Source organism: Pyrus communis, chromosome 3, assembly GCF_041283825.1.
Source record: "Pyrus communis isolate YQ-2024b chromosome 3, ASM4128382v1, whole genome shotgun sequence".
In the NCBI taxonomy this organism is placed as follows: domain Eukaryota; kingdom Viridiplantae; phylum Streptophyta; class Magnoliopsida; order Rosales; family Rosaceae; genus Pyrus; species Pyrus communis.
Genome location: NC_142567.1, coordinates 25664249 through 25677500, shown reverse-complemented (window position 1 = coordinate 25677500; position 13252 = coordinate 25664249). Strand labels below are relative to the sequence as shown.

At 38.5% G+C, this 13252-nt stretch overlaps 2 protein-coding genes and 1 pseudogene across 3 annotated transcripts; all 3 read left to right on the top strand.

Moving 5' to 3' along the window:
- Window positions 1-1039: 1039 nt before the first annotated feature.
- On the top strand, window positions 1040-1616 carry LOC137714820 (uncharacterized). The gene has a single exon (XM_068453950.2). The coding sequence runs from the start codon at window positions 1047-1049 to the stop codon at window positions 1614-1616; it is 570 nt and encodes a 189-aa protein (XP_068310051.2). The 5' UTR covers window positions 1040-1046.
- A 1589-nt stretch (window positions 1617-3205) lies between these two features.
- LOC137714722 (uncharacterized) lies at window positions 3206-10154 on the top strand. Its single transcript, XM_068453865.2, has 5 exons — window positions 3206-4732; window positions 4833-5875; window positions 6099-6812; window positions 6964-9496; window positions 9723-10154. The coding sequence occupies exons 1-4, from the start codon at window positions 3526-3528 to the stop codon at window positions 9445-9447; spliced, it is 5448 nt and encodes a 1815-aa protein (XP_068309966.2). The 5' UTR covers window positions 3206-3525; the 3' UTR covers window positions 9448-9496; window positions 9723-10154.
- On the top strand, window positions 9474-12487 carry LOC137714245 (uncharacterized; annotated as a pseudogene). The gene is made up of 7 exons (XR_015960395.1): window positions 9474-9496; window positions 10237-10337; window positions 10967-11055; window positions 11157-11302; window positions 11358-11611; window positions 11727-11828; window positions 11910-12487. The product of XR_015960395.1 is annotated as an uncharacterized LOC137714245 (transcript).
- The last annotated feature ends 765 nt before the right edge of the window (window positions 12488-13252 follow it).

The following is a 13252-nucleotide window of genomic DNA, read 5'->3' as shown; positions in this document are numbered from 1 at the left end:
AGACTGAAAAAGGAAACCAAGAATGTGATGTGATCATCTCTCTTTGTGATAGTTCTTTGATGTTTTCAATAAATTGTAGTACTTTATATATTTATTTGTATTTATATTTTTCATTTTAAGTTTACCCATTACAATTATAATTTTTACTTATTTATTTTTTATAAATATATGTATGCACTTATTTGTATGTCGTATAATAAATTTAATTAAGATAAAAAAAACCTTTGGCCACTAGTTAGAACCCTACCCGCCGCTTGATAACAACCTAGCGATATTTAAAACATTGGTGTGAACGAAATATATCTGGAAATCAAACACAAATATTTCTTGTTTATGCTCCCTCAGCTGATTTTCAAAATGCCCTTTTGATTATTCCTTCGAATGGTGTAAAGCCTAGGTTTGGATGTTATAATCCACAACCCTTAGGTTCCATAAACTTTCCAGAGGCCGGATGAGGAGCTGGACTTCCAGGTTAGGGGTCCATGTCCCCACGCTCATAGGCCACCTATCGTAACCTCGCTTAATAGGGCTCGATCCTCCTAAGCTGCTAACTGAACATGACGAAATGGGCTAAAAGAAACTCCTCTAATACTATTAATTTGAATTTTTTAGATTCTTCTAACATCATATATATTGATAAGTAAATACGGATGTAAATGAATTTGTAAAAAAAAAAAAAAAAAACAAATGAAATGACTTAAATTAATCCTTGCGATGTAATGAAAAAATCCTTTTGATAAGCATGCGTCACTTGTGGTTATGTTGGAGTTTCTAGAAATGAGGAGTTGGTTAATTAAACTAGAATAGGTTAGGTGGTTTGCATCCAGTGTGTTATCAGTTAGTACATTAATGAAAACACAAAAACTAAAGAACCAGAAAACTAAACACGTCAAAAGAAATGGGTTTCTTTACCTTCTGCACTCCTAAATTTAGACCCATACCCGCTCCTTGAATTGTTTATAAATATGATCTCTGTTCATCCATTCCATAAATCAAACAAATATTTGTAATCACTTCATCAATTTAATAAACATACACCTTGAGAAATGGATTCCTCAATCGGATGTGTAACTTTCATTGCATCATTGCTCTTATGTCTCTCATCGTCTCCAACACCATTTGCAAATGCAAGAGCATCTTCATTAGTTAGAAGTGTTTGCAAGCAAACCCAAGACCAATTCGGCTACAACTACAAGCAATGCGTAAAATCTCTTTGGAAAGATATTCCAACTCGATCAGCATCTAATCTCAAAGATCTTGACACAGCCATTCTTAAATTAGCACTAACAAATGCACAACAAAGCAAAGCTTTCTTTGTCAATGCGCTCAACACCACCGACAACAATATTGTTAAGGGTTCCGGAGCAATAAAACAATGTGCAGATTCATATGATTTTGCAGTAGACGGTTTCGCTTTCTCAATCGGAGGGATTAAAGATAATGACAAATCGGTCTCCCAAATACTCACACAAGTACAAGACGAAATTGTTCGTTGCGGAAAAGCATTGACCTCTACCGAAATTGAACTTCCGTATTTAGTATCTTCGACAAACTTTTTAACCATGTTATTTAGGGATGTTGCATTCCTCGTTACTTCCCAATTATTCCATATCTAGAAAAGATACGTGAACAATGAATACTAAATAATATACATATGATTACTCTATATTTAATTTGTAAAAGAAAAGAAAATGAAAAATTACTGTAAGAAAACAAAAAGTTGTTTTAATGTTGAATCCTTCTGTGTTGCTCTTTTGGTTGTCCATATTACACATATACCCAAATATACTACACGTTGAATGCTTTAGAACACAATTTGCTATGCATCTTTAATCTCGACAGCATCAGTGGAAACTTTCAAACTATAATTCTTTTATTGATTATTCAAATTTGAATAGATGAAAAAAACGCATGGCAATGTTCATATATAACCATGATAGCATTTCCGATGACTGCACAACATGGAGTCACATTGATACTGATACAATTACACCTTTGAGTTTTGAGGTTTGGATTTTCTTTTTCTCCACTTTTCTACTGCTTTCAGTTTTGAATGAGTTTTGGGTACACAATCATACCGAAAAAAAAAAAAGCCAAGTGTCAAGAAAAAGTTATAAAGTTTGGTCACGTCGAGCACCTTTCCGTTGATAGGATGCATGGGTCAAAGTGAAGACTTGAGTTCAGAGACAAAATTGGCTCGCTCATTGAATTGTCGCGGTGCTGTGGAATCTCGACCTCCATCTCTATCCGTGCAAGAAAGAAACAAAATTTGTCAAGGCAGGTGGAAATTTCAACAATTCAAAGAAAAAACCGCGTTCCACCACACTACTTCCAACTCAAGGTCTGGTGCCAATATGCTGACTCTCCCAGAAGCGAAGGGTAGGACTTTTCACCATTGGAAAATTGGTGGGTGCATTCCACTAAGTCGTATTCCTCTTTCAGAGACTAGTAAAACCTTAATATCGATCACATCCGTTGTAGCAGAAATAAGTTTCAAATTAGATCTTATTTCTTTTATGGCTAACTCATGACATCATGAATTTGACGGGTGGTGTTGGAAACTATAGAAAAAAAGTATTTTAGAGATTTTATTTGATATGATTTTATTTTATTTGGTCGAGGTTTCCTTATCTTGTGGAGAATGATTGTTTTGATTTATTTCCTAGCATTCCTCTTTTGTAATCTTATAAATACCTCTTTATGAAGAAGAATAAAATATTGAAGTTGTATTCGAGAATTATGAGATGGTAGAGAATACTAAAATTATCCTTAAATCATTTATTTTCAATTTAGTATCATAACAGAGTTCGATTACGGGCTTTGATGGTTGATGGGCTGGGGTTGTAGAAACGGATTGGCATTGACCATGAGTCAAATAACAACCGTTTTTCACCCGTTCCCTATTTTGTCATGTTCTGGTTTGAGTGATGGAGGCTTGAAAAAATGTCCTGAAATGAAGGATCTTACAGGAACCAAGAGCCAAGCAAAAAAAAGTTCGCTAAATTTGGAAAAACCCCTAAATCCAGAGCTGCAGAGGTACACACACAAAGCAAAGATTGTGAGAGATACATTCATCGGCAAAACTTTGACCCCCTCCCTCCTTTGCTCTTCATTTCTACCTCTCATTTTCTTATGGTTTTGAAATCGTCGTCCATCTCAAAAATTCTGTATCTTTCATTCTGTTTCCGAAACTCGATTTTCCCCTGTTTTTAAAATGCGGGTTTGCTTTCGTTTCTCCATTTCTCCTTTCCTGGTCCTAGAGCTGCCCAAATTGTAATCCTAGTGCTGCCAAAGTTGTGATAAGTTTGGATGTAATATCATCCGAATCCTTTGAATTTGTTTTCTTTAGCGAAACCCGATTTTCTTCAGTTTTTACAATGCGGGTTGGATTTTGTTTCCGCAGTTCTGTATTCATAGTACTAGTGCTGCCCAAATTGTTCTAGGTTTGGATGTAGTAAATTGTTCGCTTAGTTTTGTACATTTTCGGGTTTCTGTGTTTTCGAGATTTTGTTCAAGGAGGTAGATATGGGTATTGGAGCTGAGGCTGTACTAGTTTGTGTATGGAGATTTGTTAAGTTTTCCATGAAAACTAGTAGCCTATGTGTACAGAAGCATCCGTTTATTTCTGCCACTTTGTTCTTCTGCTACCTCTTTTATGTATTTTTCAATCTTTTTGTCTTCTGGTTTCCGTTTCTTGTCTGCATTGCTGTTCTTGTTAGATTGTTTTACTCTTCCGGAGGACTCACATTCGTAGAAGAGGTCAAACGGGATGAGAAACGGAGTAGTAATGATCGAGTGCCATGTGTAAAACCCGATCAACCTGTTGGAGGTGGTGATGTTGTCAACCGAGATGGGAGCTCCTTCACTAGACAGAAAAGCAGACGAACAAATGTTTCGAGAAGGTGCATAGAAGCCGGTGCCCAAGATTATTATAATGTGGGGAAACACATTTCTATTTCGAAAACTTTGAATGGTGGTTTGATTGGTGGAACTGCATTGATTGACAGAAGCAAGAAAGCAGTCGTGGAGGAGAAAGCTAAATGTGGTTTTGATCAGGGAGAGAGTTCCGCGGCGAAAGCATCAGCCGAAGAAAGTATTCAGGCTCTCGTTGAGCAGCACCATTCGGTCCTAGATTCCGACATTTCAGAATCTCAGTTGTTGTCGTCTGACGACTCAGATGAACAACCGGGCAAGTTGGAAGGCGACGGGACTAATAGAGGAGAGGCACAAGAGAGTGGAAACAAGGCGGTGCAGTGGACAGACGATGATCAGAGAAATCTCATGGATCTCGGGCTTTCGGAGATAGAAAGGAACAAAAGGCTGGAAAGTTTGATTGCCAGAAGAAAAGCAAGAAAGTTGTTCAAAATGCAGGTTGAGAAAGGTCTAATTGACTTGGATACTATCATACCAGGTCAGATTGCTCCGATATTAATATCGAAAAACAACCCCGTCGATTACGCAAAATTAGTTTCTAGTGATTTGGACACACCTGGTTCAGCCCCTTCCATTTTGTTACCAATGCAAAATCCATTTGATCTTCCGTACGATCCGCATGAAGAGAAGCCGAACCTTATGGCGGATAGTTTCCAACAAGAATTCACGGCGGTTCACCAGAAGGAAATGCTTTTTTGCCGGCACGAGAGCTTCTCTTTGGGAGCTGCTTCTTATCCATTGGAACCCAAGAGAAAATCACTGGATGGATTGGGGTGCTCCAGATTTAAAAAACAATTAGGTGAGACGAGCTTTTCGTGTTTCCCACTTTCGAAATTTTTTTATTGCCTGTGGTTCAAGTTATGGTTCTTAACTGCATCCATATTTCTTTTTCTCTGCAGAGATAGGACCTCACGATAGGCATATCGAAAGAATGTTGTCGGGCAAGCATGACGAAGTTATCGAAGCTCTGTTGTCAAAAGCACGCGAGAACATGTCCGACATTGGCAACGGTGCTGATACTGCTGAAAGCAGAACTGAATCCCCTCTTCCGGCAACAAGCTCAGTGGAACCGAAAGATGAAGGAAACAGAGAAACTCAGAGGGTGATCGACACAACAGCAACGAACAAGAAGGAAAATAAAAGTGTAGAGATGCAGCCACACGTAACTGATGACAGCAACGACGAGTCAAGCTCAACTTCATATTCCGAAGACGATGAACAGAGTTTTCATTGTACTAGACCTGGACCCTCTCAAAATGCAGGATCAAAATTGAGGCGTATTCCACCAAAACCCCTAGATTGTTCGATTCCGAAGAGCAAATCTGCAAAGGAGCCGTTGCATGATTCTAGCCCGTCTGCGCACGAAAGAAGCAGGTTGGAAGAACGCTTGTTTTATTCTGAAAGGGGTACTTGTCATACTCCTACATACTCTATAGCTTCTGACCTACAGGTGGAGGTTTCGGAGGTTGGTTCACCTCCACTGACAGACGGGGCCAATTCACCCACGGATAGAGAATCTGTGACATTGGATGGCGACTTTGAAAAAGAGTACATGTGGGCAGCGTCGTCTCAATCATCAAAAACAGAAGAAAGTGAATCAAAACCAAGGGACGTGCGAGGACTCAGCGAGAAAGACCTTGCAAGCATCAGATTTTCGGGAAACAATAAGAACAGCAAGGATGCTGCTGAATCATCATCCATGCAACCAGATGAACTGGATGATGTGTGCTCGTTGTCATCTTCGATAACAGAAATATATGGAGACGGGCAAGCCCATTCGTTGAGTTATAATGGAAAGAGTTACGATGATGTCAGGCAAGCAGTCGAAAAAGTTGGAAAGCTAAAGGCTTCTAGCTCATGCAATGTACTTTCACTCGAAAATCAAGACGAAGCAATGAAATCGAATGAACAGCGGGTGGCTCATCCTTCTGCAAAACTAGAGGTCAGTGCTTTTATGTTGTGATAGAGTAATGTGGCTGAAAAAAATTCTAATAGAATTTAAGAAATGAGTAGTTCAAATTCCAACCAAAGTAAATCACCCAAGCTTGAGCCCCAATTCTCGTAGACTCAAGTAAATATCTTTCTGTCTGCTAAAAGACTTCCAATTAATCTTTTACATGCAAAAACCTCTCTCTCTCTCTCTGACCAGTTTGGATATTGAACAGGAATCGAATCCTCCTGATGAGACGACAAAGAAGGTGAACACGCCAGCAGCCAATGCGACTGATAGTTTGAAAGATGAGAAGATGAATGTAGGCAGAGACGGTGGAGACCAGATATTGGTTAAGCAAGACATTGTGGGAGAGCCGTCAAAGGCAAAGGAGGGGACTATTTCAGTATCTAGCAGGCATTTGGAGGGAAATTCTGCGAATACTGCCGAACGTGATGCTTCCTTGTACGCTAAGCATCCTACCAAGGACAATAAGAATTCAAATTGTATTGAGGGAGATCAACAGAAAACTGAAAATGACGACAAAAAAGAACTTGATGTGAAAATAAACTCGAACCCAACTCAAGGCAGAAAGGATGAGCATAGTACCATAGAACGTGGAGTTTCTGGTGATCCTATAGCATCAGCTATGCAGAAAGATCTGGTGATTGAAGATGTTGCCGTTGCATCCACTTCTTCTTCATCATCATCGTCATCTCCGACATCTGTGTTACTGGAAGATACCTCAAGGGATCAAGCGTCCTCGTCAAATTACAATCCTGAAAGACAAATGGGTGCCCCAGAATCTGAGGTGGGAGGCAACGTGAAAAGTGATTTATCCACAGTGAAGCCACACGACAGCATATTGTTGACGCCTGAAACTGCAATGCAACCTGTTCAGGAATCAACTAGTGACCGATCAAATACAAGTGATTCAAAGAAGTTGCAGGTTTGTAACTGTTAGAAACTAAAGATACATGCTTTCAATCAAATTTTATGATTTTTTGTTTCTCTAGTAACATCTTCTCTCGTGATTTGTGGAATCAAAATGGTAATTAAAATTAAAACGATTTGACTGATGTTTGCATTTCATATAACAGAAACAATGTATGCCTCCAGAGAAGTCCACCGAGGAAGCCAACATCGTACTGACTGAGCAAGCTGAAGAAATTGGAGATTTATCACAAAAAGTGAGAGAAGCAACTTCGGAATTGAAAAAACAAGCTGCGGAAATTGGAAAAGTATCGGAAAAAGCAAAAGAAGCTGCTGCAGAACTTAAAAAACCAGCTGAAGAAACAGGAATTTTGTCACAAAAGGCAACGGAGGAGGCTACTTTAGACTTGAAAAAATCAGCCGAAGAAACTGGGAGCGCGTCACAAAAGGCGAGAGAGGTTGTTGCTGAGATGAAAAAGCCTACTGAAGAAATTGTAAATGTGTCACAAAAGGCAACAGAAGCTGCTGCAGAATTGATAAAACCAGCTGAAGCAATCAAAGATATTTCGGAAAAAGCTACAAAGGTTGATGCAGATTTGAAGCAACCAGTTGAAGTAACATCCAATGTATCACAAAAAGCAACAAAAGCTGCTACACAGTCGAAAATACCTGTTGAGGAAGTTGAAGATGTATTGGCAAAACCAATAAAGGTTGATGCAGACATAAACAAACCTGTTGAACAAATAGGAAATATATCACAAAAAACAACAGAAGCTGCTTTAGAATTGAAAAAACTGAGTGATGAAATTGGAAGTGTATCAACAAAAGAAGCCAGGGCTACCGCAGAGGTGAAAAAACCGGCTCAAGAAATTGGAAGTGCGTCACAAAAAGCAACAGAGGTTCCGGTGCAACTGAAAATACCACCTGAAGAAGTTGGAAGTATATCTCAGAAAGCAAGTGATGCTCCTGCAAAATTAAAACATTCAACCGATGAAATTATAAGTGTCTCACAAAAAGCAAGCGAGGTTCCTTCAGAACTGAAAAAACCGGCTGAAGAAATTGGAAGTGTATCGCAAAAATCATCACAGACCACCAAAGAATCAAAAGAACTAGCTGAACAAATTGAAAACGTACAAGGAAAAAAAATAGAGGCAGTAGCAGAGTTGAAAAAACCAGCAGAGGAAATTGGAAACATTTCAATGGGAGCAACTGCAGAATTGGAAAAGCCGGTTGAAAAAGTTAGGAGTGAATCACAAAGAGCAACTGAGGGTACTGCAGAACTGAAAATTTTTGGGGAAGAAGTTGGAAGTGCATCACAAAAAGAGACAAAGGATCGTGCAATATCGAACAAATCATCTGAAGAAATTCAAAGTGGATCACAGAAAATGACAGAGGCTCTAGAAAAAATAAAAAATCCAATTGAAGAAATAGGTAATGTGTTACAACAAGCAACAATGACTGGCCTAGAATTGATACTACCAACTAAAGAAACTGGAAATCTACCACAAAAAACATCAATGGTTGCTGCAGAATCAAAAAAATCAGCCGAAAATGTTGAAAATATGTTGGGGAAAACAACAGAGGATAGTACAGAGTTGAAAAAACCACCTGAAGAAGTTCGAAGTGTTTCTCAAACAGAAACAGACGCATCCACAAAAATGAAAGAAACAGCCGAAGAAACCGGAAGTGTACCATTGAAAGCAACTGAGGCTGCTGCAGAAATGAAAAAACCTGCTGAAGAAACTGGGAGTGTATCGACAAAAGCAACTAAGGTCCCAGTAGAATTAAAAAGGCAAACTGAAGAAATTGCAGGTGCGTCACAAAAAGCAGCAGAGATTCCGGGAGAATTGAAAAGGCCGGCTGAAGAAATAAGAATTGGATCAGAAAAATCAATAGAGTCTGCACCAGAATTGAAAAAACCAGCTAAAGAAAATGAAGCAGCGCCACAAAAAGTAGTAGAGATTCCGAGACAACTGAAAAGGCCAGCTGAAGAAAAAGGAATTGGCTCAGAAAAATCAATGGGGTCTGCAGCAGAATTGAAAAAATCAGCTAAAGAAAGCGAAGCAACCTCACAAAAAGCAGTAGAGATTCTGAGAGAACTGAAAAGGCCAACTGAAGAAAAGGAAATTGGATCACAAAAATCAATAGAGTCTGCAGCAGAATTGAAAAAACCAGCTAAAGAAAGCGAAGCAGCGTCACAAAAAACAGCAGAGATTTCGAGAGAACTGAAAAGGCCAGCTGAAGAAATAGGAATGGGATCGGAAAAATCAATTGAGTCTGCAACAGAATTGAAAAAACCAGCTAAAGAAACCAAAGATGCATCACAAAAAACATCAGATCCTGCTACAAATTTAAACAAACAGGCTAAAGGGAGTGAAGACACATCACAAAAAGCATCAGAGCCTGGTGCAGTTTTAAAAAAAACAACTGAAGAAAGTGGAAATGTGTCGCAGAAAGCAACTGGGGTTTCTTCAGGTGGAAAAACTGATAATGCACATAACACTACTGATGGAGCTATTGAGGTGAAAAAGCCAATTGAAGAAATTGTAAATGTGTCAACAAAAGCAACGGAGGTTGCTCCCGAATTGAAAAAACCAACTACTGAGGCTACTGCAGAATTGAAAAACCAAGTTGAAGAGATTAAAACTTGACAGAGACTCTAGTGAAGATAGGGGAAATGTATCACGAACAGCAAGCAAGGTAAGCAAAGTATACATTCCACGAAAAGTGTGTTTTTTCTTCTTGGTGAATAAGCAAACATTTTACAGACCTCGTTGTCTACAAACCTCATATATAAGAAAACATTTTATATAAATCAAGTACTCACAAAATTAATTTTGTTCTCTCTTTAGAAGCTGGAAGAGTGGAATCTTATTTACATTGAGTTTTTAAGACTAACAAACGCAAAACTTGTTAAATTGAACAGGTACTAGAAGATTCTCCAAGAAAGACTCTTGAAGATGGTGATCGAGTAGTTGGTGACAAGGAATTCCAGAATAAGTTAGAAGACGTTAATCTGTAGAAGGAGGTGCAGGTGGACTTCTAAGCCAGCTGATGCCAGAGGCAAATTAGAAGCCATCCAAGATGTAGATTGTGAGTCAAAAACTTCTAAAATATGAACAGGCTATTGATCCATCAAGCCGAAATAGTAAAAAGTAGTATAATGATCCGCGTAACCACTGTAGAATAATAGATAATATGGTGTTCAATAACAATTTACCAGATTCATTTGGCTCTCCGGAGGATTAGAGTAAGAAACCTTTGTGTGTTTTTAATATTTGTAACAAATCAAAATTCTTTTGTATTTCCCTTTTTTTTGGGAATTAAATGTGGATATATCTACTTTGTTGGACTCGGATATGTTTATACCTTATATTTTCTATAAAGTACTACAACTGAAGGAATTCAACTCAGTTGAATAAGATCATGAACAGATTCAGGTATGCAACTCTGAAGTATTCTAGTAAATTTGATGCGGTTCATGGAAACAGTGTGTATGGTGCCACCATATTCCCTCACAATATTGGTCTTGGGCATCCAGGTTAGCTTCCTTCTTTTGGTTTTTAAGTTCAAAGATGTGAATGATCCCCTTTTTCACTTGTTTTTGTTGATGCCTTGTTTGGTTACTAAGAAAATGTTGGAAAAGAATTGAAATTTTAAGTTTAGAATCCCTACTGATGACTCAAAAGGATACAGTTACGTTACTGGTAACTGAATCACAATGGATCAAGGATTTCATCTTTTTTCTGGAACAGTAATTTAGTCTTATACGTCTATAATCCTTACATAACAGTTTAAAAGATCTTGAGTCTCTCCACCTGCCAATTGGTTTTGCGTTGGATGCTCATATGGGATTAGATCAGGCTAATTACATGGTAGGTGTTTGGATGGAGTGACGCTACATATGAGGGGGAGTGTTGAGACTACGAATTCCACATCGGAGAATTACTTGCCAATTGGTTTTGAGTGGGATGCTCACATTCTAATAGCTCGCAGAGTGTAACTACCATATTGGTTGATTCGTGTTGGCATTGAGTTAAACCGAATGATATAAAGAAGGGAAAAAAAGGAAAAAAGAAGAAAAAGGTGGAGTTAAATTACTAATTTATAGATACGAGTTCCGTTTCAGTCCTGCATTTCCCTTAACATTTTGTGAACTGTGTGACAGAGATGCTGATTTGGCTGAAAGGATTGGTGCTGCAACCGCTCTTGAAGTCAGGGCTAGTGGCATTCAATATACTTTTTCTCCTTGTGTTGCTGTAAGTCACTAGGGACATATGTTTGAGATTACAATGAGACTGATGAAATTGAATGGATTAGTAAAGCAATTCACTTGAATGAGTTTCGAGTCTTTCGACAGGTGTGCAGAGATCCCAGATGGGGAAGATGCTATGAGAGTTTCAGGGAAGACACTGAAATTGTTAGAAAGATGATGACCGTTGTTACAGGCTTGCAGGGGCAGCCACGCAAAGGACGTCCAAAGGGATACCCTTTTGTTATGGGAAGGTAAGTAGAAGCTGTTAGAAATAATTTCATAAATTCCATGTTCGTTTTATTCCAGAAACAAAACTATTGCATGTGCCAAGCATTTTGTCGGAGATGGAGGTACACATAAAGGTATAAATGAGGGGAATACCATATCATCTTACGAAGACTTAAGAGAGGATTCATATGGCACCATTTCGGGACTGTATTTCTCAGGGAGTTTCTACTGTTATGGCATCCTATTCCAGCTGGAATGGAAGTAAATTACATACTTCCTACTGATCCGTTTGATGCAACTTGCTAACATTAGAATCATATAGTGAAATTCAAGTTAATTAATTAAGCACAATTTTATTGGTCTTAGATGTGACTTTCAGATATATCATGGTTTTTTTAAAAGTAGCTTCTCTATGTCAGATAAATAACAGGGTTTTTTATGCTGCAGGGTTTTGTTATTTCTGGGGAATCACTTGACTGACTTTGCACACCTCGAGGTTCGGACTATCGTTTCTGTATTTCATCTGCCGTTGATGCAGGAGTTGACATGGTAGATATTGAACTCCAAGACTAAATTTTTTGTTTCAATCCTTGATTTGCACTTCTTTTGCCTAAATGCCAAGGTATGCAGGTGATGGTGCCTTTCAGATATGAACAGTTTGTGGACGATTTGGTATGTCTGGTGGAACATGGGGAGATACCAATGTCCAGGATAGATGATGCTGTTGAAAGAATACTGAGAGTGAAGTTTGTTGCGGATCTTTTTGAGCATCCGTTGTCCGTTAGATCCTGCTAGACATAGTTGGTTGCAAGGGAAGTTCATAGAGCCAGCATGTTTCGTATTTTTTTTCTTAATTGCATGTCTGAATTCATCCTATTCTTTTCTTATGTTACCTTATACCGTGCTGCTGGCTCCTTGTCATTATAGTCACCTGGCACGAAGGGTGGACTATGGGATGTTTTCTTAGAGCGGATACAAATCATACGGTCAGAATCAGATCAATGTACAGTGTCAGTTTGCAATTCGGTTTCATTACAATAAAGAGAGAGAAGAACAAGGTTTCCAGTCACATATATCCCGACTGCAGCTTTGTATCCCAACTGATATTATTGACAATGGTATGTCTTAGAGCTGGTTTGGTATTACTGTACTTTGAAAAAAAACCGCTTCTGCTGTGCTGTGAGAATAAGTTCATTTTTGCTGCTTCACGTTTTCAGTTTTTTTTCATCCAAAACTGTGAAAATAAGCTACTTTTAAGTGTTTACCAAACACCTTTTTGAGCTCAATTTTTTTTTTATAGCCATTTTTTATAAAAGCACATCAGTACTAAACCAGTACTTAACTTATACTTTTTAATTTGTTGAACTGTTTATCCGATTCTTATTACTCACACAGAAATGAAATCGTTTAATCTGTGATTACATTAACTAATGTTATTCACATATGATGTATCTTCTGCTTTCCGACCTTCCATATTCTTTACCTTGAGATGTAGAAATAGGTCCCCCCCCCCCCCCGAGAGACTATTCCCAGATATCTCCATTGGGCCACTGAAGAGCATCGTAGAATCAAACCCTACTGCAAAGTCCACTCATATCTTTGCTTTTGATATAACCAGTAATTAGAGACTATGGAGCCCTTTCTTAGCAGGGATCCCGTGTAACTGTAGCAAAAAGGGGGACTTAGGCCCCCATAGGGAATTCTGCTGTGCATTTGGCAATTTGAGAGAGAAGAATCAGAATATGAGTTGAGAAAATGGTGAGAAAACAAGATGGCCGAAAGTAGTGGGATAGTGAGATACTATATGTATGTGGTTAGAATTAGTTTTTGAGATGTTAATCAAACTAGGAATAAAGTGGTACAGGATGCCTTCCTCTCCAAGTTGCATAAAGGGTTGGAAAAAAATGGTGATTAGTTTTGTCATTTTACTGTGAAAAACCCTAAAATGACTATATTGCCCATGCTGGTCGAGA